This window comes from Wyeomyia smithii, chromosome 2 (assembly GCF_029784165.1).
Source record: "Wyeomyia smithii strain HCP4-BCI-WySm-NY-G18 chromosome 2, ASM2978416v1, whole genome shotgun sequence".
NCBI classification, from domain to species: Eukaryota; Metazoa; Arthropoda; class Insecta; order Diptera; family Culicidae; genus Wyeomyia; species Wyeomyia smithii.
The window spans coordinates 280,708,382-280,736,026 of record NC_073695.1 but is presented as its reverse complement, the minus strand read 5'-3'; the positions used below and the strand labels follow the sequence as shown (position 1 = coordinate 280,736,026).

General features: G+C 39.7%; 1 protein-coding gene across 3 annotated transcripts; it reads right to left on the bottom strand.

Annotated features, from left to right (window-relative positions):
* Window positions 1-21,224: 21,224 nt before the first annotated feature.
* On the bottom strand, window positions 21,225-27,336 carry LOC129724917 (uncharacterized). Of its 3 annotated transcripts, XR_008727982.1 has the most exons (4): window positions 27,053-27,336; window positions 23,515-24,862; window positions 22,870-23,089; window positions 21,225-22,485 (listed from the first exon to the last, which is right to left on the bottom strand). XR_008727982.1 is itself a non-coding variant. In XM_055680196.1 (3 exons), the coding sequence occupies exons 1-3, from the start codon at window positions 27,115-27,117 to the stop codon at window positions 22,291-22,293; spliced, it is 480 nt and encodes a 159-aa protein (XP_055536171.1). In that variant the 5' UTR covers window positions 27,118-27,316; the 3' UTR covers window positions 21,225-22,290. The 3 variants fall into 3 exon arrangements, 1 of the variants encoding a protein (XP_055536171.1); XR_008727981.1 differs by lacking the exon at window positions 27,053-27,336 and having other exon boundaries at window positions 23,515-25,850; XM_055680196.1 differs by lacking the exon at window positions 23,515-24,862 and having other exon boundaries at window positions 27,053-27,316.
* Window positions 27,337-27,645: the final 309 nt, after the last annotated feature.

The window sequence follows — 27,645 nt, the reverse complement described above, 5'->3', positions numbered from 1 at the left end:
CCCATCAGCACACCCCTACCTTCCCCTGTGCCCTCCCCTTTGCCAAGTCCTGTACCAAGAGTACCGGAAGTACGGGTAAAAGCTTACCCAGATGCCGCTGGCGGTCCCTACGTTGTTTTTTTCCGGCCCATAAAGAAGCCATTGAATATTATCCAAATTGGCAAAGACCTGGCAAAACATTTTTCGGCCGTAACCGAGATTACGAAGGTGAGGCCGAACAAACTGCGAGTTGTCGTGAGTAGCTTGAAGCAAGCAAACGAAATTGCTGGCTACGAGCTCTTCACGAGAGAGTATCGCGTGTACATCCCTGCCAAGGATGTAGAAATCGACGGTGTGGTTACCGAGGGGAATCTCACTGTCGATGACATTTTGCGTCATGGAGTTGGCTGCTTTAAAAACCCCTTGATGCAAAGTGTAAAGATACTGGATTGCAAGCAATTGCATTCAGTATCCATCGAAGAAGGGAAGAAGAAATTCCTCCCTTCGGATTCCTTCCGAGTAACATTCGCCGGATCCGCGCTGCCGAACTACGTCCGCTTGGACAGGGTTCGTCTACCTGTACGCCTGTTCGTACCGCGGGTCATGCATTGCCAAAACTGTAAGCAGTTAGGTCACACAGCCACCTACTGCTGCAACAAGGCACGCTGTAGCAAGTGCGGAGGCAATCATGCTGAGAACGCTTGCAGTGGGGATACTGAAAAGTGTCTTTATTGCGAGGGAACTCGGCATGACCTTCCGGCATGTCCCGCGTACAAACAGCGCGAGGAAAAAATTAAGCGTTCCCTTAAGGAACGATCAAAGCGCTCTTTTGCAGAAATGCTTAAGAGGGCTGAGCCACCCTCGACAGGAAACATCTTTTCCTTTTTGCCAACCGATGAGGGTACATCTGACGATCCCGTCGAAGGGTGTTCCTATGCCTTGCCAGAGGGATCTAGGAAGAGGAGAATGCTCAACTCTCCTAATCTTTCTCGTAAAGGTCGTAAGATAACCCCTAGCGGAATGACCAATAAGACAACACAAAAAGGAAGCGGTGAAGAAAAACCGAAGCAAGTACCCCCCGGTTTTAATTTCAAATCAAACCAGGAGTACCCACCGCTTCCTGGGGCACCAAAAACCCCTCGGGCACCCATTTCTCGATCAGAAGACATAAAAGAAACAGGGTTCATAAAATTCTCTGATATTGTGGACTGGATATTTAAAACATTCAACATACCAGATCCCCTTCAAAACATTCTTCTTGCCCTTCTCCCAACAGTGAAAACCTTTTTGAAGCAACTCACAGCAACTTGGCCCCTCATTTCAGCTATCGTATCTTTCGATGACTAATTCGTTGAAAGAGGTTAGGAATTTTGTCACTGTGTTACAGTGGAACTGCAGAAGTATCATCCCCAAATTTGATTTATTTTCACATTTGATAAACACATACAATTGTGATGCGTTCGCGCTTTGTGAAACTTTTCTCAATTCAAATGACCAACTTAATTTCCACGATTTTAACATCATTCGTCGAGATCGAGACTCACACGGTGGAGGGGTACTTTTAGGGATCAAAAAGTGCTATTCTTTTTTCAGAATTGACCTCCCCTCGATCTCGAATATTGAAGTTGTTGCCATTCAAACGAATATGAATGGAAAAGACCTTTGCCTTGTTTCGTTATATATTCCCCCATCCGCGCGGATTGAACAGAAGCAACTCCTTGATATAGCAGAATTGCTTCCCGCACCTTTTTTGATTTTGGGAGATTTTAACTCTCACTGTTCGCTATGGGGGTCGCTGTACGACGACAACCGATCTTCTTTAATCTGTAACTTGATCGACGACTTCAATATGACAGTTTTGAATACTGGGGAAGCGACACGCGTACCTAATCCTCCGGCACGTGAAAGCGTGCTTGACCTATCCCTCTGCTCGACATCACTAGCGTTAGATTGCCAGTGGAAAGTAATCAACGATCCCCACGGTAGTGATCATCTTCCAATCGTTATATCAATTGCTAATGGTTCAACTCCCCCGAACCCAATCAATATTTCCTACGACCTTACACGTAATATTGATTGGAAGCGTTATGAGTCTATTATAGCGGAATCTATCGAGACTCACGAGGAACTTCCTCCGGAGGAAGAATACGCGTTCTTAGCTGGCTTGATAATCGACGCCGCGACGCAAGCTCAGACGAAACCGATACCCGGGGTAACGATTAGACAACGCCCTCCCAACAAATGGTGGGACAAAGAGTGCTCTGAGCTGTACGCGCGAAGGTCCGCGGCGTATAAGGACTACCGGGAGTACGGCACTGTCAACCTACTACGAAAGTACGAGGCACTGGGCAGGCAGATGAAGAGCTTAGTAAAGGCGAAAAAACGCGGGTACTGGCGGCGGTTCGTAAACGCGTTGTCGAGGGAAACAGCGATGAGCACTCTTTGGGATACCGCCAGGCGCATGCGGAACCGTGACGTTTCGAATGAGAGTGAGGAGTATTCAGATCGCTGGATACTCGATTTTGCCAAAAAGGTCTGTCCGGACTCTGTACCGGAACAGAAAACCTTTCGCGACGCGTTTATAGTAACTACGGAAGAGCCTCCATTTTCGATGTTGGAATTTTCAATGGCTCTCCTGTCGTGCAACAATAAGGCTCCAGGGTTAGATAGAATAAAATTCAACCTGTTGAAGAATCTACCCGACTCTGCAAAAAGACGCTTGTTGGACTTGTTCAACAAGTTTCTTGAGCTAAATATTGTTCCGCATGACTGGAGGGAGGTAAAAGTCATTGCTATTCGGAAACCCGGGAAACCTGCCTCTGATCACAATTCATATAGGCCGATTGCAATGCTCTCTTGCCTCCGGAAATTAATGGAGAAAATGATCCTCTTACGGTTAGACAAATGGGTCGAAACAAACGGTTTACTTTCAGATACTCAATTTGGCTTTCGCCGGGGCAAAGGGACGAACGATTGCCTAGCGTTGCTTTCTACTGAAATTCAACTCGCATTTGCTCGAAAAGAGCAAATGGCTTCTGCGTTCTTGGATATTAAGGGGGCTTTTGACTCTGTCTCTGTAGAAGTTTTAAGCGCGAAACTTCATTCGCAGGGACTTTCACTAAATTTGAATAACTTTTTGCTCAATCTGTTGTCAGAAAAGCATATGTATTTCTCACATGGCGATTCGACAACTTCCCGAATTAGTTACATGGGCCTTCCCCAGGGCTCATGTTTAAGTCCTCTCTTATATAATTTTTACGTCAATGACATCGATGAATGTCTTGCAAATTCATGCACGCTAAGGCAACTTGCAGACGATAGCGTTGTATCCATTACTGGTAGCGAGGCTAGCGATCTGCAAGGACCATTGCAAGATACCTTAGACAATTTGTCTGAATGGGCTCTTAAGCTGGGTATCGAATTCTCTCCGGAGAAAACTGAGTTGGTCGTTTTTTCTAGGAAGCATAACCCAGCTCAGCTGCAGCTCCTACTAACGGGTAAAACGATCTCTCAGGTTTTAGTCGCTAAATATCTCGGGGTCTGGTTCGACTCTAAATGCACCTGGGCTTGTCATATTAGGTATCTGACACGAAAATGCCAACAGAGGATTAATTTTCTTCGTACGATTACCGGAACCTGGTGGGGAGCCCACCCAGGAGACCTTCTAAGGCTTTACCAAACAACGATATTGTCAGTTCTTGAGTACGGCTGTTTCTGCTTCCGCTCCGCCGCGAACACGCACATTATAAAATTAGAGAGAATACAATATCGTTGTTAGCGTATTGCCTTGGGTTGCATGCAGTCGACCCATACGATGAGTCTTGAAGTGTTAGCGGGTATTCTTCCGTTGAAACATCGTTTTTGGAATCTCTCTTACCGGTTGCTAATTCGATGCACAGTTAGGAACCCATTAGTAATTGAAAATTTCGAGAGGTTGGTCGACCTTCAATTTCAATCCAGATTTATGACTTTATATTTTGACTATATGGCTCAAGATATTAATCCTTCTTCATACGATTCCTCCAATGTCGCACTTTTAGATACTTCTAATAATGCTATATTTTTCGACACCACCATGAAACAAGACATTTCTGGTATCCCGGATCAATTGCGACCCCAAGAGATCCCTAAGATTTTTTCGAATAAGTTCAAACATGTTAGTTATGATAAAAGGTTTTACACTGACGGATCTAATCTAGATGAGTCCACTGGCTTCGGTGTTTTCCACGAAAATTTTACCGCCTCCTACAAACTCGATGCTCCTGCTTCCGTGTACGTCGCAGAACTTGCTGCTATTCAGTACTCTCTTGGAATCATCGAAACCCTACCCACAGACCACTACTTCATCTTCACAGACAGTCTCAGTGCCATTGAGGCTCTGCGATCGATGAAGCCTGTGAAGCACACCCCGTATTTCCTGGGGAAAATACGGTGGTTTTTAAGTGCTTTAACAGATAAAAATTACCGGGTTACCTTAGCGTGGGTCCCTTCTCATTGCTCGATTCCGGGTAACGAAAAGGCTGACTCTTTAGCTAAGGTGGGTGCTATTGATGGCGATATTTATGAAAGACCAATTGCTTATGATGAATTTTATAGCATTTTGCGTCAGAGAACACTCAACAGTTGGCAATCATCATGGAACTCAGATGAACTGGGACGGTGGCTACATTCCATTTTTCCTAAGGTATCGACGAAAGCATGGTTCAAGGGGTTGGATGTAGGTCGGGACTTCATTCGCGTGATGTCTAGACTTATGTCCAATCACTACACGTTAAACACGCATCTCTTTCGTATAGGGCTTGTAGACAGTAATCACTGCGTTTGTGGCGATGGCTACCATGACATCGAGCATGTTGTTTGGTCGTGTACCGAATACTGTGGTGTTAGGTCCGAGCTTATAGATTCCCTTCGGGCCCGAGGAAAACAACCGAACGTACCCGTTAGAGACATTCTGGGAAGCGGTGATCTCCAGTACATGACACAGTTATACTGCTTTCTGAAAAACGCTGACATTAAAATTTAAAATTTTCTTTGTCTATTTGTCAGATTAAGGATACAAATATGCTATGCTGAAGACACGGAAACGAAGAGCCCGCAACTATGCTTACACAAATATTTTGAACCCACAACAAACACAACAAGCAGCAAAAAAATTTTTTCATTCTGTGTTGGACCTTTTGACTACTTGATTTTGTTGGGGAAAGACGCCACCTTGAAGAGCTATTTGTTAAAGATTTCTCAGATTTTTTCTATATCAAAAACAAACAGTAGCTAAATTATTTTTTTTCAAATTGTTTATTCAGAGTGTCAGTTGAATTTATTTTACGGACCATGAGGAAATTTCTTATACATTACATTGACCCCAGCTCGAAAGTTTTAAAGTCCCAGGATCGAAGTTTTTCGAAAAAAAAATTGTTTTGAAATAACAGATCTCAACGTTTCATGCATTTTGCATAATGCATCTAGACAGTTTCATGTGCATTTTTTTCATTGGTCACTCTGAGGCTCTTCTTCCCAAAGTCCGCTTGAAGTTTTGCCTGAGGACATTTTTCTAGAAGACAAAAACTCTATGCTCCAACTCTTGAATTTATCCCACGCATTTCATTGGCATCCTGATACAGAAGCACTGCAAGCTCGAGAGAAGGTTGACAGAGAAAGATGCAGAAGGAAGCAAAAAAGCGCGAGAAGGCAAAGATTGTCAACGATTTGGAGATAAAGAGGGCGAAAATTGTGCAGCAGATCACCATGAAGGTACTTGCTAAAGTCGACAAACAGCTAAACACGATGAAGGAGGAATGTTTTTCATAGTTTTGTAACACTATTTTTGCAAGGCACAAATAAGCATGTGAAAATTGATTTTTTTCTCATATGTTTTAAAAATAAAACACCGGGAAATTTCACTAAATATCTTCGAGAAAACCGGGAAAAAACCGGGAAATTGAAAATTGATATTGAGTGGCCACCCTGAATTTACTAAAAACCAGTATTCGATTCAGTGGTTCGCGAAAATACAGCAAAACTATTTGCTGAACAGAAAACAGTAAATGAATGGTTGCTGGAATCCAGCAAAAGAATTGATATGTCAAAAAATTACGTCAAGCTGTCATTAGTAAAACGCGCCAAATCGCTGTGCAGCTGGTACGGGATCATCGCTAAGCTCCTGATAGCGAATATGGGACCATAGCTAAGTCCTTGTTGGGCTAGATGAACTTAAAAGTTGAAATGATAATCATACATCTCTAGTTCAACAGTAATTTGCCTATGATCCGATGGGCGGATGGAATCTGGTGCCTGACGGAAACATGGTTCCCTTGAATTAACTGGTTAACCAGCAAATTGATTTATGCTTTGCTGAATGAACAGCAAATTGTCATAGCTGACAACCAGCAAGTTGTATTTTGTTTTACCGAACATGCAGCAAACGACCTGTCACTTTTATGCAATTGAGCATTACTGAATAATTAGCAAATTTCATTTTGCTGAACAGATTGCTGGAAGCACAGCACACCAAAAATCAGCAAAATTTTGGTGGTTTCCAGCAATGAAAATTTGATGTGCTGACTTTTTGTTGTTTTTCTGGTATCTATCCGCATTCTCTAGAGCAGCATAAATCAAATGACTTCACAAACAAATACATACAGATAATGCAGAAATTCTGAGCTTTGGCAAACAAATGAATTAAACAACTTATATCTTCAAGATTTGTATTCACTGGCCCAATGGGCTGTGAAGCTCCCGTCTTATTTGTATAAATTATTGACACACTTCCATATTAATTGATGAGGAAGTTTATGACATGAAAAAGTTAGATATGTCAGCGAAAATAAGATAGTGAAGTCTACCGCTGAATTTTTCTAACTAATAAATATTGCAATTTTTTTTCCACTTGTACTCTAACTTGTGTCGACGGAAAGCATGAGTTAGTTTCCGCTTGCAAATATTCGATCTGAACAGTGTAACCAGAAAACTTATATTTGTTTTTAAAATACAGTCAAATTTCGCTCGTTGGGCTACGTTTTAGTTGGGCTTCCGCTCGTTGGGTTATAGCCCAACTAAATCGAAGCCAAACATCATTTCTGATAACGTTGAATTTCGTTTGAGGGGTTTGTGGATGCATTTTAACGCAGAAAGTAGAATTAATTGAAATAAAAACAAATGAAGCTGAGTATAAATGTAAACAAACAATATTTTAATCAATTGTCAGAGAAACAATATGAGTTTTGTGCCTTAATAATGCAACGTAGAGCTATGCCTATTTTTTAAAGGATTTGAGAACACGTTATTATTGAGCACTCCTTTTTGGCTTTAAATGTGTGGCTTATTTAAAACAAATTTCGAATTTGGCCCTATGCTGCGTTTGGCTCAGATTTTGACAGTTCGTTTGGCTCACAACATTCTCTCTATCTATTTCTCCATCTAAAGCCTGTAGTACACTCTTTGTCTAATGGTCAAATTTTTGACCTTCTGACATAATGGTCAAATTTGTTTGACATCATGGTTGTTGTTTGCCCGTGTTTGCCTCATGTTAAAATTGGAGAGTGACAAATAATTATCTTCGACCAAATTTTTATCTGTCAAAAAGTGCCAAAAATTTGACGCTTGGTCAAAGAGTGTAATACAGGCTTAAGTTTTGCTAGTGCAAATAGACTTGTGCGATACTTATACTGACAGTGGCAGCTTTTCAGTGGTTCCAGCTCGTATCAACTAGCTGGCATCTCCATCCGATTTGCTTTGCTTTATCGCAGCCAACATCGCAGCGGTTCTACGATGTGTGGGCTCCACTGACGCTGACAGACAGCATAACATAGCGTATCAAAAGTGGCGGTGATCTCGTGTACACATTGAGATGTCCGTATGCATAAAAGAATATCGATACAAATATCCCGGTTTTCAGTATCGATACGGTCGAGTATCGGACGCTTGTGTATCGATCCAAAAAATCGAAATATCGTCTCAAAAGTATCGATATTTCCGATACCGATACAATATCGCCCATTGCTACGTCCGTTTCTGTCGAGTGTTCGACGCGGAATGTACAACGAAAGTCTATTATCTTAAAGATTACATGACTTATTTGAACATAACTAGTGTTATACGAACGAGTCATCTCTCAAATTTACAAATAACAAACTTCATAATAATTTGATATGTGGCTCAAAAGTTATCCCGAGCAGGAGAGCATAACAAAACCATGACTCATCAATAACATATTTAGCTATGAGAACTCATCGTGTTATTCGAAAGCTATTCACGTTTCATACATGGATATAAAAACATTATAAAATTTTGATATCATATCTCGATATGCCTTTATTAAGATATTTGAGTTGCTTTTAAAATATCTCATTAAAGGAGGTTTTAAGTGAAAATTGTTCGTTATTGATTATTTATAATATATTCAGTTGTGCATTTAGTGTTCAATAACTTGAAAATATATCAGCCCGTCATTTTTGTGATTTTTAATGCAAATTATTGGTTTCTTATTGAAATATCAAGATTTGCTTTTCATATAGTCTTGAAGGAACAATATTTTGGTATTATTTTTTGTTATTTTACCAACTATGTAAACCATATTAAGATCAAAATGAGGTGTATTTCCAATATCTGGTTGTGATATTATAATGATATTTTCTCCTGCTCGGGATGGAAAGAAAAGAAATTTAAAGACTATTGAAAACTATACCTGCTTTGATCGATATATGTGGCCTCAACATAAATTAAATGTGGTATCGTACTATTTTAACGTTCCAAATTCATTGATTCCTTGCGATGTGTTTAAAGTCTGCAAATACACGACGAATCGGCCATAAGATATCAAAGTCAAATAACAAATCGTTTGAAATGATTGGTTTTGACGAAATGACAACATCCTCGACTATTGGCTTATGTACATCGCCTTAATTCTGAATATATTCATATTGGGTGGTATTCGATCATTTTCAGCAGGTTTACTGGCATCAATCTGACACCGGAAATACCCATTTTGGGAGGTATTTAGTTACAGTTGAAGCCGTCTATTACGACAACTTATATAGCGACATATCTCTCTATAGCGACTTTCTCAATGGTCCCTTCTGCTTCATATTAAGAAAAATTATTCGTTTTATTGCGACATTTCTCTATAACGACGGTCCCTTGCGATGTCGCTATACAGCGATTCGACTGTATTTTGGTTGTTTCCAGAAACTTAAAGTGGTCGTCTTCAAATTCAAAATGGTGTCCAGGGTCAATGTTTGGTTTCTTTGCATCATCTTGATTACGGAAATATCCATATTGAGTATTTTTCGGTCATTTTCGACTGTTTCCTAGAAGTTACTATTTAGCCATTCAAAACGGTGCCTGAGGTCAATTGTTAGCTCATTGCATCATTCTGGTTCCAGAGATACTTATATTATATGGTATTCGGTTATTTTAGGCTGTATTTCACGAACAGTAAATCGCCATCTTGGATTTCAAAATGGTATTTAAGATAATTTCTGGCCTCTGAGCGTCATTCTGGTTGAAGAAACACCCATATTGGGTGTTATTCGATCATTTTCGGTTGTTTCCCAGGAACCGGAAGTCGCCAACCTAGAATCTAAAATGGGGTCTGCGGTCGATTTCAGTTGCTGTGTATCATTCTGGATCCGGAGATACTCATTGTAGACGGAAATCGGTCATATTTGGCTGTTTTCCAGAAACCAGAAGTTGCCATCCTACAATTCATAATGGTGTCTGAGGTCAATTGTTAGCTTCTTGCAACATTCTGGCTCCGGAGATACTCATATTGGGTGGTATTTGGTCACTTTCTATCATCTGGGCGTAATTATGATTCCGAAAACATTCATATTGAATGGTATTTGGTCATTTCCGGCTGTTTGCCAGACACCGGAAGTCACCATCTTAAAATTCAAGATTGTGTCTGTGATCAATTTTCAGCTTCTGTGCTTCTTTCTGGTTCCGGAGATACTCATATTTATTGGGAATCGTCCATTTCAGGCTGTTTTCCAGAAGCCGGAAGTATCATTGCGATTCCGGAAATACCCATATTGGTTGGTATTTGGTCGTTTGCCGTTGTTTTTCCGAAACCGGAAGTCACCATTTTGAATTCCATAATGTCATTTGTAGACAATTTCTGGATTTTGAACGTCATACTGATTAAAGAAACACTCATATTGGGTGGTATTTGGTCATTTTCAGCTGTTTTTCAGAAATCGGAAGTCGCCATCTTAGAACTCAAAATGGTATCTGTGGTCGATTTTAGGTCCTGTGTATCATTCTTGATCCAGATATTATTATATTGAGTGGAAATCTGTCATTTTTGGCTGTTTTCCAGAAATCGGAAGTTGCCATCTTACAATCCAAAATGTTGCCTGAGGTTTATTATGGAACATATTTGTTTCCACTAAAACATTTACCTGCCCAATATGGTTCCATTTAGTTGATTAGTTCGCGATATGTGCAGAAATTTGTGCTAAAACATGTGCTTACAGAAGAATGAGGGGCGTCGAACCATTATGGACATATGTGTTACCTCTTAAAACATTCAAATACCAAATTTGTTTGTAATTTTTGGATAGGTTCTTGAGCTGTGCGAAATTTGTGTTTCATTTGTATGAGACCCTTTTCTTATAGAAGAGGGAGGGGTATCGAACAATTATGGATATATTTGTTACCCCTAAAAACATTCACATGCCAAATTTGATACCATTTACTCGGTTAGTTCTCGAGATGTGCAGAAATTTGTGTTTCATTTGTATGGCTCCCCTCCCTTCCAAAAGAAGAAGGAGTGTCAAAACATTATGGACAAATTTTCTACCACTAAAAACATTTACCTGCCAAATTTGGTTCCATTTAGTTGATTAGTTCTCGAGATGTACAGAAATTTATGTTTCATTTGTATGGAACCCCTTCCTTCCAGAAGAGGGAGGGGTCTCAAACTATCATAGGAACCTTTATCGGCACCAAAACCCCCACATACAAATTTTCACGTCGATCGGTTCGGTAGTTGTCGAGCCTATATGGATCAGACAGAAAGACAGACAGACCGGACTGCATTTTTATATGTAAAGATTACAACATCAATATTTTAGAACCTAAAGAGTGAATATACATTTATTGGATTGAAGCGTTCAGGTAAATCTATTTTTACAAATAAAAGTTTGAATGAGAAAGGCTGGGTCTGACCGCTAGGTTTTTCAAACAAACATAAGTATAATTTTTCAGATTTAAAAAATATACTATTTCAAGCATTTCCCAATAAAAAGCACGAAATCCATAAAATGTCGAATGTTACAATTATGCTATTACAGGCAGTGTAGAGAAGCTGGCTTTTTATGAGAAAACACCTACTTATAACAGAAATGTTGTTAATAAGGAAGAGGAGGAAGATAAGGAGGCTTGTGAAAATCAAATAAGATCTAGCCAACAACAACAACAACAACCACAACACCATCGGTAGTATCCAATATTGCCATTCAATGGAACGTTAATGGGTACGTACACAATCTGGCCGATATAGAACTACTGGTACTGCGGCAACAACAGCCACCGGCTGTACTGGCTCTGCAAGAGGTTCATCGTGCCGATCCAAAAGAAATGAACCGGACACTAACTTGGCCCCTCATTTCAGCTATCGTATCTTTCGATGACTAATACGTTGAAAGAGGTTAGGAATTTTGTCACTGTGTTACAGTGGAACTGCAGAAGTATCATCCCCAAATTTGATTTATTTTCACATTTGATAAACACATACAATTGTGATGCGTTCGCGCTTTGTGAAACTTTTCTCAATTCAAATGACCAACTTAATTTCCACGATTTTAACATCATTCGTCGAGATCGAGACTCACACGGTGGAGGGGTACTTTTAGGGATCAGAAAGTGCTATTCTTTTTTCAGAATCGACCTCCCCTCGATCTCGAATATTGAAGTTGTTGCCATTCAAACGAATATGAATGGAAAAGACCTTTGCCTTGTTTCGTTATATATTCCCCCATCCGCGCGGATTGAACAGAAGCAACTCCTTGATATAGCAGAATTGCTTCCCGCACCTTTTTTGATTTTGGGAGATTTTAACTCTCACTGTTCGCTATGGGGGTCGCTGTACGACGACAACCGATCTTTTTTAATTTGTAACTTGATCGACGACTTCAATATGACACTTTTGAATACTGGGAAGCGACACGTGTACCTAATCCTCCAGCACGTGAAAGCGTGCTTGACCTATCCCTCTGCTCGACATCACTTGCGTTAGATTGCCAGTGGAAAGTAATCAACGATCCCCACGGTAGTGATCATCTTCCAATCGTTATATCAATTGCTAATGGTTCAACTCCCCCGAACCCAATCAATATTTCCTACGACCTCACACGTAATATTGATTGGAAGCGTTATGAGTCTATTACAGCGGAATCTATCGAGACTCACGAGGAACTTCCTCCGGAGGAAGAATACGCGTTCTTAGCTGGCTTGATAATCGACGCCGCGACTCAAGCTCAGACGAAACCGATACCCGGGGTAACGATTAAACAGCGCCCTCCCAACAAATGGTGGGACAAAAAGTGCTCTGGGCTGTACGCGCGAAGGTCCGCGGCGTATAAGGACTACTGGGAGTACGGCACTGTCAACCTACTACGAAAGTACGAGGCACTGGGCAGGCAGATGAAGAGCTTAGTAAAGGCGAAAAAACGCGGGTACTGGCGGCGGTTCGTGAACGCGTTGTCGAGGGAAACAGCGATGAGCACTCTTTGGGATACCGCCAGGCGCATGCGGAACCGTGACGTTTCGAATGAGAGTGAGGAGTATTCAGATCGCTGGATACTCGATTTTGCCAAAAAGGTCTGTCCGGATTCTGTACCGGAACAGAAAACCTTTCGCGACGCGTTTATAGTAACTACGGAAGAGCCTCCATTTTCGATGTTGGAATTTTCAATGGCTCTCCTGTCGTGCAACAATAAGGCTCCAGGGTTAGATAGAATAAAATTCAACCTGTTGAAGAATCTACCCGACTCTGCAAAAAGACGCTTATTGGACTTGTTCAACAAGTTTCTTGAGCTAAATATTGTTCCGCATGACTGTAGGGAGGTAAAAGTCATTGCTATTCGGAAACCCGGGAAACCTGCCTCTGATCACAATTCATATAGGCCGATTGCGATGCTTTCTTGCCTCCGGAAATTAATGGAGAAAATGATCCTCTTACGGTTAGACAAATGGGTCGAAACAAACGGTTTACTTTCAGATACTCAATTTGGCTTTCGCCGGGGCAAAGGGACGAACGATTGCCTAGCGTTGCTTTCTACTGAAATTCAACTCGCATTTTCTCGAAAAGAGCAAATGGCTTCTGCGTTCTTGGATATTAAGGGGGCTTTTGACTTTTTGTAGAAGTTTTAAGCGCGAAACTTCATTCGCAGGGACTTTCACTAAATCTGAATAACTTTTTGCTCAATTTGTTGTCAGAAAAGCATATGTATTTCTCACATGGCGATTCGACAACTTCCCGAATTAGTTACATAGGCCTTCCCCAGGGCTTATGTTTAAGTCCTCTCTTATATAATTTTTGCGTCAATGACATCGATGAATGTCTTGCAAATTCATGCACGCTAAGGCAACTTGCAGACGATAGCGTTGTATCCATTACTGGTAGCGAGGCTAGCGATCTGCAAGGACCATTGCAAGATACCTTAGACAATTTGTCTGAATGGGCTCATAAGCTGGGTATCGAATTCTCTCCGGAGAAAACTGAGTTGGTCGTTTTTTCTAGGAAGCATAACCCAGCTCAGCTGCAGCTCCTACTAACGGGTAAAACGATCTCTCAGGTTTTAGTCGCTAAATATCTCGGGGTCTGGTTCGACTCTAAATGCACCTGGGCTTGTCATATTAGGTATCTGACACGAAAATGCCAACAGAGGATTAATTTTCTTCGTACGATTACCGGAACCTGGTGGGGAGCCCACCCAGGAGACCTTCTAAGGCTTTACCAAACAACGATATTGTCAGTTCTTGAGTACGGCTGTTTCTGCTTTCGCTCCGCCGCGAACACGCACATTATAAAATTAGAGAGAATACAATATCGTTGTTTGCGTATTGCCTTGGGTTGCATGCAGTCGACCCATACGATGAGTCTTGAAGTGTTAGCGGGTATTCTTCCGTTGAAACATCGTTTTTGGAATCTCTCTTACCGGTTGCTAATTCGATGCACAGTTATGAACCCATTAGTAATTGAAAATTTCGAGAGGTTGGTCGACCTTCAATCTCAATCCAGATTTATGACTTTATAATTTGACTATATGACTCAAGATATTAATCCTTCTTCATACGATTCCTCCAATGTCGCACTTTTAGATACTTTAAACATGTTAAACATGTTAGTTATTATAAAAGGTTTTACACTGACGGATCTAATCTAGATGAGTCCACTGGCTTCGGTGTTTTCCACGAAAATTTTACCGCCTCCTACAAACTCGATGCTCCTGCTTCCGTGTACGTCGCAGAACTTGCTGCTATTCAGTACTCTCTTGGAATCATCGAAACCCTACCCACAGACCACTACTTCATCTTCACAGATAGTCTCAGTGCCATTGAGGCTCTGCGATCGATGAAGCCTGTGAAGCAAACCCCGTATTTCCTGGGGAAAATACGGCGGTTTTTAAGTGCTTTAACAGATAAAAATTACCGGGTTACCTTAGCGTGGGTCCCTTCTCATTGCTCGATTCCGGGTAATGAAAAGGCTGACTCTTTTGCTAAGGTGGGTGCTATTGATGGCGATATTTATGAAAGACCAATTGCTTATGATGAATTTTATAGCATTTTGCGTCAGAGAACACTCAACAGTTGGCAATCATCATGGAACTCAGATGAACTGGGACGGTGGCTACATTCCATTTTTCCTAAGGTATCGACGAAAGCATGGTTCAAGGGGTTGGATGTAGGTCGGGACTTCATTCGCGTGATGTCCAGACTTAGGTCCAATCACTACACGTTAAACACGCATCTCTTTCGTATAGGGCTTGTAGACAGTAATCACTGCGTTTGTGGCGATGGCTACCATGACATCGAGCATGTTGTTTGGTCGTGTACCGAATACTGTGGTGTTAGGTCCGAGCTTATAGATTCCCTTCGGGCCCGAGGAAAACAACCGAACGTACCCGTTAGAGACATTCTGGGAAGCGGTGATCTCCAGTACATGACACAGCTATACTGCTTTCTGAAAAACGCTGACATTAAAATTTAAAATTTTCTTTGTCTATTTGTCAGATTAAGGATACAAATATGCTATGCTGGAGACACGGAAACGAAGAGCCCGCATCTATGCTTACACAAATATTTTGAACCCACAACAAACAAGAATACAATTGCTCTAACAGTTGAAAACAAAGTTCCAAAATAGTTATAAGTGAAAATTGTATCTCCCCTCCTCTCACCTTAAATCCCCACTAGCTCGTAGTCGGCCGCGAGAATAAAGAAAAGGCCTCCCTCTTTTCCCTGCTAACGTAGAATTAATACGAATTGTACTTGGCTCAGTAAAACAGAAAATGTATCGTGCCGTGTCAAATGAACTAATTTAAACCTACCAAAACCGGACACTAGAAGGACAGTACCGGTGGCTAACAAGAGTACTACCACCACAATCACCAGTACCATCATCATCATCAGTACCATCATCAGTACCAACATCAGTACCAACATCATCGGTACAGCAACCGTCTTCTCCTCCTCCTCCTCGTCGTCGTTGTCGTCGTCATCATCATCATCCGCATTGTCGTCGTCATAGTATGCATTGTCGTTGTTTTCTAAACACCCCCCTTTACCATGATGTTGCACTGGGGATACACGAGACCATTCCATACACGCAGGTTAAAATCAGCATGGACCTACCATTGGTAGCGGAAATCATTCATCTTCCTATCCCGATAACGGTTGCAAGCATATATCTACCGTGTGGTCCCATTCCCGGTCTGGCATAAAAATGTCTACATGCCATCGAACAATTAACACAAATACGCATTGATGTAGGAGTTGGAATGGTGGCTGACATGGAGGAGCTGGTGGAGGGACGAAGACAAAGAAACCAACAACGGGAACGAAGACAAAGAAACCAACAACGGGAACGAAGACAAAGAAACCAACAACAGGAACGAAGACAACGACAACAACGACATCTACTACCGGTATTAATTATGAGCGATATGAACGGACACCATCCAGCGTGGGGCAGCCCACTAGCTAACAGCCGGGGAAATATGATCATGAACGTGTTGGAGGCAAACGGACTAGCTGTACTGGATGATGGTTCGCCAACCTTCACCCGTGGCAATAGTAGGACGGCAATCGATGTTACCATTGCAAGTGCACAACAATCGATGAAGACCCCGCTGGGAGTGACCATAGTCCGATCCATATACGAAATGGTTACGCAAACAACAACAACAACCATAGACGACAACAGAGACCCCGCTGGCTATACGAGCAAGCCGATTGGGATCAGTATAGGGAAGATTTCACGACCGCTCTCAAAAGAATAGCTGCAGACGACAATGCGGATGCGATGCGTGGCTCTATTGATGTTACAACATTCACAAATATGATCATTGAAGCAGCAACAAAATCTATTCCTCGGACTAGCTCCCAGCCGGGACGAAGAGCCCTCCGGTGGTGGTCACCTGTAGTGAAGGCAGCGGTAAAAGTACGACGAAAAGCGCCCATCAAAGAATACCGGCCGAAATGACAGTACTGAAGGGAGCTGCCAAGGAACGTTACCAGCTTGCTCGCCAACAATGTCGACGGGTCATTCGAAAAGTAAAACAAAAAACCTGGCTCGACATGATGGAAGATAAACACCCGGAACAAACTGCACAACAACTGTGGCAAAAAATCAACACCATCAATGGTCGGCGAAGAGCTACTGGGTATGCCGTGCAAATACCATCACCAACAGCATCATCATCAACAACATCTTCACCAACAGCAGTAGTAGACGAAAACGTATTAACGGTAGAGGATGGCGCTATGGTGGTAGAGGAAGAAGAAGAACAATGGGAAGGAAGAAGAATGCTGTCGCCGGTGGTGATAGATGAAACGGAACCGGAACTGGAAGTAGAACCGATGTTGGAGGGAATGCAAAATGGATGGTTGGTAGCGGAGGATGTTTATACCAACAGCAGAGGGACGTATCAGAGGTAGAGGTAGAGATGGAGGTCGATGGGAAAATGATGGTAGAGGTAATGCCGGAAGTAGAAAACGAAGAGGAAGAAAAACGATGGCCATATAAAAATGAACCGGGACGAAACCAACAACAACAACAGCAACACTTTACTCGAAACCCACAAACGTTAGCTACTAACGTATTGGCAGCACACTTTGCTAAACAAACCTCATTTGACGCGTATCCAGCCGAATTTCGGCGTCGAGTAGGAATTGAACGGGACACGCTAGAAAAAAATGATACCACCACCATCTGTTGCTATTGCTGCTGCTGTAGATACTGCTTCTGCTTCCACTACTGCTGCTGTTGATGATATACCATTACAACAACAATACAACAAACCATTCACGATGGAAGAGCTGCACTGGGCATTACACCAATCAACTGGACACGCAGCCGGACCGGACGTAATTGGATACCCTTTACTGGCAAACTTGCCACTCGCAGGAAAGGTACAGCTGCTTCGAATATTGAATAATCTGTGAAGCACCGATTCCATACCGGCTGCGTGGAAAGAAACACTAATCATCCCGATACCGAAAAACAACACCACCACCATCGGTTACAATAACAACTACCGACCGATCGCGCTTACATCGTGCATGGCTAAAACGTTGGAACGGCTCGCTAATCGTCGACTCGTCAACCATCTACAGCAGATGGGAGTGCTAAAAACTCGACAGCATGCCTTCCTGCCGAGACGTGGTACGGCTAGGTACTTTGCCACCCTTGGGCAGATACTGGGAGATCTAAGGCAGCGGGGCATGTACGTCGAACTGGCGGCACTCTACATAGAAAAGGCATACGACAGGGCTTGGAGCCCGAAGGCACTGCAACGGCTAAGCGAATGGGGCATCGGGGGCCACATGTGGCACCTAGCAGGGAATCTACTCAGTGGACGAAGCTTCCGGGTAGCAATAGGCAACAACTACTCCAAACCATTCCCCCAGGAAACCGGCATACCGCAGGGATTGGTCCTGCCAGTTACACTGTTCCTGATTTTGATAAACGACATCACCAGCGACAGTAGTAAACTGCCGATCAGACGACATCTTGCTTATAGTCCCGGGACGAAGTCAGGCCAATTTACGCCGCAAACTGCAGGCAGCCATTCGGGCCATCGTATGGTGGGCCACGGGATGTGGCTTTACTATCTCGCCCAGTAAAAGCAGCATAACGAACGTATGCGACCATCGACACAACGTACTAACAACTGCGGTTACCTCAGGGGAAGCCAGAACAAGAACAAATCGGTATGCGGTAACGCTTGGACCGTTGTCATCATCATCATCGTCGTCGTCGTCGTCGTCGTCGTCGTCATCATCATTGCCGTCATCATCATTGCCATCGTCATCATCATTGCCATCGTCATCATCATTGCCATCGTCATCATTGCCATCATCGTCCGGACCGTCAGCAACAACAACAACAACAACAACAACAACAATCACAATACCATCGTCGTCACCACCACTGTCATCTTCTGCAACTATATCTGCAGCATCATCGTTATCGTTAGCGATACCATTAAGAAAAATACTCACAGTACTGGGTGTTACCATCGATCGGAGGCTAACATTCGAACCCCACTTCGGACAAGTTAAGGCCAAGTGTGCCACTCGACTGCGAGCGCTCAACGTACTGACAGGGAAGAGAAAAACCAACCAGCGTAAGCTGCTAGAACGTGTTGCCCAGGCCACCATCGATTGCCAGCTATTTTATGGTATTGAGCTGATTACCAGCTGCGCTGCACTGCCGAACATGATCAGGAGCCTCGGACCGATATACAACGAAGCTAGAAGGTTGATAGCAGGACTGCTACCGACCACACCGGCACACTCGGTACATGCGGAAGCTGGGGGCAAATCGTTACCGTTCGAGTATACTGTGACCGTAGCGGTAGCAAAACACACCTTCCGACATCTAGAATCCACTACCGGGCAGCAGACGGACGACATACACATTGTCCGGGAAACAAACCGTCAGCGGATGGCCACCACAAACCACAGGCTCCCCCCCCAGTCCACACAAATGACATGTTGGTGACCTTTAAGAGAAGATTCTATTTCGTATGATGAATATGTTCTGTAAATGGTCAGGAATGCTGAAAAAGCGTCGAAAAGGCGGGGCTTAGAGCCTTATACAAACTTTTGGCAATTGTCACAAAGTGGTTTGTTAGAAATATTCTACATTTAAATATTTTCAACTTGGTGATATTTATAGGAGAAACCAGAAACGTTTCTATTTTTCTAAATTGTCACCGCGAGTGGTGTTTTTATGAATAAATTCATCAATATTTTCCGTGACAAAGTTCCAAAATAAAATAATTTATTCGTGACTCCCGAACATTGCACTTGTATTTTTTTATTTCACCGATGGAATAATCAACTGTGTAGGTACATATAAACAATAACATAAAACAAGTTGAAATTGCGATAAGCGCCAAGAGCTATTTTCACATGCAATCCCATTTTCGTTGTGAAAGTGAATCGCCTACCCCTTAAAATTTTCATGCGCCCACAGAAAAATAATGTTTTAGAAAGCATTTGTAAAATTTTGAATATATTAGGAACACGAAAAATAAATTTGTTGCTCTTTTTGCGCAAATGTCTGTTCATATGTGAGTCTTGCTATAATCTAGTTACAAAATATATGGACATTTTAGATGAAAACGTTTAAATCATATTATGGATCAATTTTATAATATACATTTTTACCGATTTTAGCAATCATCGTCTCCATTTTAGTGAGCCATTGAACTCTAGGTGTTCGTAACCAATTATTCTTGGTGACTTCCGTAAAAAATCATGCATTCTTCTTGATTACGATTATAGATCCTATCTGCATTCGTCAAAAAATCAATTCATTCTAGGTCTCTTGTGAAAAAATAGTAATCGAACGTTAGTTTAAGAAAATAGATATGTGACTTTATTAAAATGAAGTGATCCTTCCCTTGTTACTGGATTGAAAAGGGATGATTACTGAATTTTGAAAAAGATCGCATATGGTGACCGATGAAGCTCGATGTTTACTTTTACTGATATTTGTTTAAACCAAAAAAGACGACTACCAAAATCACTGTGACAATGTTAATAACTTATAATTTCTTTAAAAGGCCGCATATTCTTTTAAACAAAACTTCTGACATATATTTTCTTATGAGAGTTACAGTGACTAATTAAGGAAACTATTGCTATGAAAAGTCACCATGAATTTACCAGAGAAATTTACCCGTACCTCTTAATGACTTAGTGACTATTCTAAGACAAAATGCCACTCATACTTTAAATTATCACCGTGACTACTCTGTGGGGAGAATACTTTTGTTTCTAAAAAAAACAAATTTCGTCTGTGACTCTTCAGAGAAAAATAAATATATTGTAGTTCAATTATCACAGAGACAAAAAAAAAATGAAATTTTGTTTTTAAATCATTGCTTTCGTGTCTTTCGTGAGAAAATTTGCACAACATTTTTCCAGAAAAAGTAATAGTAACTCGATTACAAAAACTGTTTCCATATTATTTTAAAAACATTCAGGTGGCAATTGTAACAAAAAAGCACTTTTTCATTTGTGATTATCGTGCGGATAACTGAAAAAGGAGAAATTTTCACCTCATAGAGGCGAACCAGCATATGAACTCAGCTGAAAGCCTCTCCCAAAAAGACATTCATTCTTTCAGGGTTAATGCAACATTTTCATGTAATAAAATTTATCCTATGGTTCTCACGTTAGCCCAAATCCCTCAATTCACAGGAGAATGGTTAGTGCTTAAAAATCGTTTCAAATAAAACCATTGTTCCAAAAAGACTTTTTATTCGATATTTTTTTCTTATTTGGTGACCTAAGCTTAAATCGTACAAATATATTAAGTTTCGCATACGTTTTTTGTAAATACTTTCATAAAATGGACGGATATACTCTACTGGTTTCTTTCACGTTTCAACTATATTTATTCAAACTTTGAAGCAAAAAATACACTATTTAATAGAATTACTAAAATCCTGAAAAGCATATGGTTTACGCAATTGGTGTTGTTTTTCAGTGTAAGTAGTCTCGATGAATTGTTTATTATTCAATCCACGTTTTTAAAATTTATCACTATGTGATATATCATGTCTGTAATAATGAATCAGACTTTTTATTATTAGATATTAAACCGAGAATATTCGTACCCGCTTTTCAGCAAAGTGTGTCTGTTCCTAACAGGGTATGTTTAAAAACGCCGCTTGACATGTGATTTTTTTGTATTTTAAGTTTTTTAAAGAGTTTGAGCAAAAGTAGTCATTAATATTATAAGCATAAAATGTATTTGTTAGGAATATTTAAATACCATAAATAGTGACCTGTGAAATCTAGTGTTTTTTGCAGCTAGCTGGCATCTCTATCTTATTTACTTTGTTTCATCGCAGCTAACATCGCTGCGGATCCGCGATTTTCGGGCCCCATTGACAGATGCTATGTTATGCGTATGAAAAGTGGCGGTGATATGCTTTCTCGTTTACACACACGCTGAGATGTTAGTCCTCGAAACATGGCGGGATGCCAGCTAGCTGGTTTTTTTTACACTGGTGCGTTTCAGGCTTCAATTTTAACTAGTTTATGTTTTTTTTTTGTCGTAGACCCTAAGATGCAGACACAAACATAGAACGGTTCAATATTACGTCTAAAAACTGTAAAAGGTAGCAAACAATCAGGCAATGATAAAAAACTGGGTAAGGAGAGTGTTTGTTCTATGTTTAACATAGAGAGGTCAGAGCCGTAGCTACTCTGTTTTGCGTGGTGGGGCACAGAAATTTCACTGAAGTTTTATTGTTAAATAAGTAATTTAAAAGAAATACATTCGGCCTAAATATACAAAATCTAATCTAGAATATGTGAATAGTTGAAGTATTTGCTTTTTTATATGAATTAGAAAAAAAATCGCTAGGGGCAATACAAACGCGTGGGGGGGGCTAAGCCCCCTCTAGCCCATTAGGTAGCTACGGGCCTGAGAGAGGTGTTTCATGATAATGGAAAATCATCTGTCGTCTCTTAGAAAACAATCTGGCTCTGTGTGATCAGGAGGAGTCTATTTCTCTTTAACCTCTACACTTGGTTTTCTTTTGGGCCTGCATACGTTACTGATTTTTATTCACTAGACTGTTCAGCTGTCGATGCTCCAGTAAGCGTTTTCGTTTTTTTCGCATTTACATTTTCAAGGCCAGCATCCGCCTTTTGGACGTAGAGGATTTCTGCGTATTCAGTCGCTTCTGGCTTGGCATGGAAATTGTACTCTGCCGGCTTGAGTTCCAATTCAGCATAAACAAGTGTTGGCACGTCGGCCTATGGTTGAGGGTGTCAACAAATGAGAGTAAAAATGTATTAATGTAATATTGACCAAGTTATATAGTTTATAATTTATCATCGTCATCGTTTTACAATTAACAAGTTTATTTTGTGATGTAGGTATGTTATAAATGAAAAGTTATTGCATTGAAGAAAAATTTGGATTATTTCGAACTAGTTATTATTTATTTTTATTAATATTTCTAACACTCTAAGGATAGTTCTGATTTGTGCAGAATAAGAAATCCTGATTGAAAAAATTGGATTTTATTTAGATGGACAGTAAAATATATGAGTAACTTTTATTCATTTTGTCTTTCAAATGCATAGAATATAGAAAAATACTGTATAGTAAAATAAAAAAAGCTATACTAAACAAACCTTGGAAGTAGTTGACTCATGAAGTTTTGCCTCGTTTCCAGGATTGCTCCTTTGTTGTTCCACAGAATGAGCTGGCTCAGCTAAAGTTGGAGTGGGGGTGGTTAGGTCTTTATCGACCAATTGATCGTCTTTTGATGTAGTGCGCTTCTTCCTGAATAAAACTTTCAAACGTTGAGTCTTGGTGATTGGCTGCTTCAGATCGGTACTTTCGGTATCGCTTCTATTGTTGAAGATAATTATAGGCAAAAATAGTTGGAGTTAAAAAGCTGTTGTCAATAGTTTATCAAGCTTATATTCTGTGTAAATCCATGAGTAAGGCCTACTTTTAGGTTTACTTTCTCTCTGAATAATTCCTAAGATATTTAAACATTTTTAATGCTACTATTATCGTAATAAGCTTGGCAAACCCAGTGCCTTTCAGGAAATAAAGGAAAAAATGCTACTATTTTCGTAATACGCTCGGCAATATTATAAGCTTTCGATTCGTGGCAATAAATGGTTGAAAACTCTTATTAAGACGCTGTATTCAACGAAACAGAGTGAGAGAGATGCTACTATTTGCAAAATAGGCTAAGCCAGAAATCATTGAAAACTCCTATAACGACGCTGTATTCAACGAAACAGAGTGAGAGAGCAGTTACTTACAGTTACAGTTACAGTAGGTACTGTTACTTGGGGTCTTTTAAAAAGTTATGCAAGAACTACTTCCAGAGAACACTTTATTAGCGATTAGCGTGAATGGCCAGTCATCGCATATTTTAATTTGGTTCAAAACCACAATTGTCACAGCTTACTGCGAAGGCTACGTCAGACGAAAAGAATATCATTTTTCTAGGCTGCTTGTCGTAGTAAAAAAAGCAGTTACTTAGTGAGGTTCTTTTTTTTCAACTATGCTATGCTATTCGGATATGATTCTTAATAAGTCTCTTTATAGTAGGACTAACCATGAAATAAAACAGTATTCGTAGTCATGAGTCAGTTACTCGGCATTTCGTTTTGAAATGATTGAAGTTTACTGCAGGTTTGTTTTGTAAAATCATTTATTCACCCTAACGAGGCCATTAACTTCTCTAGATACGTGTAATAATCCAGTAACTATTATTGAATTGCACTGATTTACAAAAGTACAAGGAAACAAGCTTCGAAAATGTCGCAAACGAACATTTTACAACTAATTCTAATAAATGCGTAAATTGTAATTGTAAGTCCGCAGCCTTGGTATCTTATTTTACTGCGATGCAATTGTAGAATCTCTCAGCTTTGGTATTTTATATTCCGTCGTGTTAAAACATCGTTTTGACTCTGACGAATTCGTTGTGTTGTTTAGACAACTATCAGCTAACTTCTCATACAGTTGTACTTTATTATCAGCATGAGGAAACTCAATATTAGCAATGGTGCAAACCAGAATTCTTCTATAACATCTCATGTACTTGGCAGATGAAAAAAAAAATTAAATAATGTTTTCCTCGTCTGTGAAATCTAGTCCTAAATGGACTTTTAAAAATTGTCTCCATCAACTTTTCTAGTAGCTATTTCGAATCAACCATTGATTTAGAAAATTTCTGTTTCTCTTTTCCGCCTGATATTTGCTCCTGCTACAAGTAGGTTTGCCTGTCGTTCTAATAGGTCTCGCTGTTGTAATGGAATCCAGCGGTTTCTATTGCTTGGTGGTAGTCCAATTTGATCCGGATCACCACCACCGGACTCAGTGGAATAAATACTGCTACCATCATAGATGCTACTATGGATTGATATTTGTGGATCCCGCTCGAAAGTAGACTGCAGTAGATCCGGATTGCGAAAGTTTTTCGGACGCAGCATCACAGGTATCGTAGTATTTTTGTTTTTACAATCACTATCGCTGTAGATACCCGACTCGGGTGAAAATGAAGCTGGAGATGTATTTACAAAGATAAGCGTTGCTGAAGGTGTGTCGACAGTGGTAGTTGATAGTAATTGTTCTCCAGCACCGCTGTTGTCGGTTCGATCACTGTTGTTAGTTTAGAAATATTTAAAGATTATTTTCAACATTTTTCGTAGAAACCGGAAGACACCGGCAAAGTGATCAATGATTGAAAAACATTTAATTCTAGACATATAAGACAAACAAGTTTCAATTAGATATATGTACGGGGAATTGTCGTTTTTAGCGTATAACAAAACCTGAAAGCTATTTTTCGCTATCTGAACGTGACTTTTTGTTAATACAAGACGCAGAATTTGCCTGTCTTGTTACACCAGTATCGTTCTTTGAAACCAACTGGAAGTGGTTTTAAATATACAATCATGTTGAGTTTTGAGATTAATTGAGCCGTTTGGGAACAGAGAGGTCTATGTGCCATTGGGAAAATTTTTCAGAAGAAGCAATTTTCGAAAAATAAATTCTACACAGTACCAAAAAATGAAATTTACAACTAATACAAATGAAAGCACATAACGGTTTCTAGCACATAAAGTGAAAAACATATACAATTTCACACCGTTAATGATGCAAAATACAGAGTCGTTTTAAGCCATGTAAATTTGTACGTTAATTGATATAAACTTAAAGCTTCGAATATAAATATGCATGCAAATTCACAATATATTCATTTACATTGCATGTGAATATAATGCCAGACGGAATATTACATGGTTTCCAATGCTCCATTTATGTGCATTTAAAGTAATGTAAATTTTTTTTACTGTGTATTCAACGGATTCATTCAATCAAAATGTTCTTATATAAAGATTATGAAGTGGTTTAACATGAGAGTACATAAAAGTCACAGTTTTTCTGCGAAATAAGTTATTTTTTCAGATATGTTTCACTGGAATCCTTGAATCGTTTCGGAACAGAGTGATCTATGTACACAAGATTAGTAAAAGACAAAGAAAATGGCGGTAACTCGTATAAAATGGCTCACATTGTTGAAAGACATAGCATGTCAGATGTAACATATCTCGTGTACCACATTTACATGTACAACAACATGTTACATATTACATAATATTTCACATGTTACATTGTTCGTGTTACATTATGTGTAACATGTTACAAATCACGTGTGACATGTTACAGGACAAATGACAACAAGCAATTTTCAACCAACAAGAAGTAAAATACCGATGTGGAGAACGCAATGTTTGTATCTACTAGCTGGTTCTATTCAGGTTTCGCTAATGTGAATCTAGAAACAAAATGTTTTAAAAATAGACCACCATTAAAGATGGCCTAATGGAAAAGGCACCGAGGAAAAACAAACGGAAGTTTTTTTTAAATTCTTTCATGAGGGGGTTGTTAGTAATTTAAGTATTTATGATAAATATTAGTAAATAATGAGTATGTGTGTCCAATCACAAATGGTGACTTCTCAACACTGTTAGAAAAATTGTAATTTTAATTGTTAGGATTTGTTTGCTTTCGCAATTAGGACTTATCATTCGTAGGGATTTAAACCTACTTGTCAATAAAGGAAAGTAAACTAACAATTAATTTAATTGCTAACTTATTGGCTATAATGAGAGCTTATCGTAGCAATTGAGGATTTCAACGATTTTTGTCGAAAATTGTAAGTAATTTTATTTGGCATAGCTTCTAATGTTTCAACACCAGTAAGTCTGTGTAATTCGAGTGTACCAAACCAAGAAAGACGCTTCAAAATCATTTTCAGAATTTTATTATAAATCTTTTGAAGCGTTTTTTTCTTTGTTGAACTACAACTTGACCAGATCGGTACAGCATAAAGCATTGCTGGTCGAAAAATCAAAAGTTTATTCTTTAAACAAAGTATGGATTTTCTATTAATGAGAGGATATAAACATCTCGTATACACTTTGCTTGTATACTTTCAATGTGCTCTTTGAACAAACGGAAGATAAGATATCGTGTTACTAGTTCGTGTTTTACAGAAAGCACGGCACAGACCCAGAATCTCATTTGAAATTCTTTAACCAGGTTTATCCTTTTTTAACATAGACAAAGCGCAGCAGGTTAGGGGGATGGGAAAGATATACAAACAGTAAACGTTGGTGCGAATTTTTGATCTTTGCATCTTAACCGTTGATCCAATCTTTACACAAACTTTGGCAGAAATTTCCAAAACAAGCAGATATTTCATTTACTGTATCATATTATGTTTTCATTATGGTTTAATGGTGTGAAATTGTGAAGAAAAAAATGAATGTAAATATTACTTACGTTTCTCCTATTCTTGCGTTACTCGCAGATGTAGATATGGATTTTCCTTGAATAAAAAAAAACATCTGTTTAGATTGATATATAAGCGGGTGATGATGTGTATCTAATTTTTGTTGAACTTTTTCATCATATCTTGAAATCGTTGTATTTTGTAGTAGCACACATTCGAATCAACTATCAAATAACTTAATATTATAAAAAAGGGAAAAACTACCGGTCGATTTCAATTTAAAGTAGAGTTATTATTCTGTTAAGGGAATGTGAGGAACATTCAACAGAATTATAATAAAAGATTAAAAAAAAAACAAATTTTTAATAAATCGAACGAGTTTATTGTTGTCGTGCACGAATAAAAATAATTGGAGACTTAAGATTGTTTATTCATGTTTTTTGCTAAATTTATTTAAAAAAACATATTTACACTTCATTTGTGTATAGAAATATTTATGCTGATATAAAAATACATTTTGTTAAAAAAACTGCTTCTTCGCTAAAATGTGTTTTTTTTCTCCTAATAACTAATTTATTACTGGAACTTAATTTTCATCTGGACGGTCTAGCCTAAGAAATAATACTTTGAGTGCGTTGAAATA

Excerpts from the sequence above, each read along its gene's own strand:
- LOC129724917 (XM_055680196.1), bottom strand. The coding sequence starts at position 27,117 with ATGTTTTTTTTTATTCAAGGAAAATCCATATCTACATCTGCGAGTAAC. Across the intron at positions 23,090-27,052 it reads AACGCAAGAATAGGAGAAAC|AAGCGATACCGAAAGTACCG; the intron begins GTAAGTAATATT and ends CTTCAACAATAG. Across the intron at positions 22,486-22,869 it reads ATGAGTCAACTACTTCCAAG|GCCGACGTGCCAACACTTGT; the intron begins GTTTGTTTAGTA and ends CCTCAACCATAG.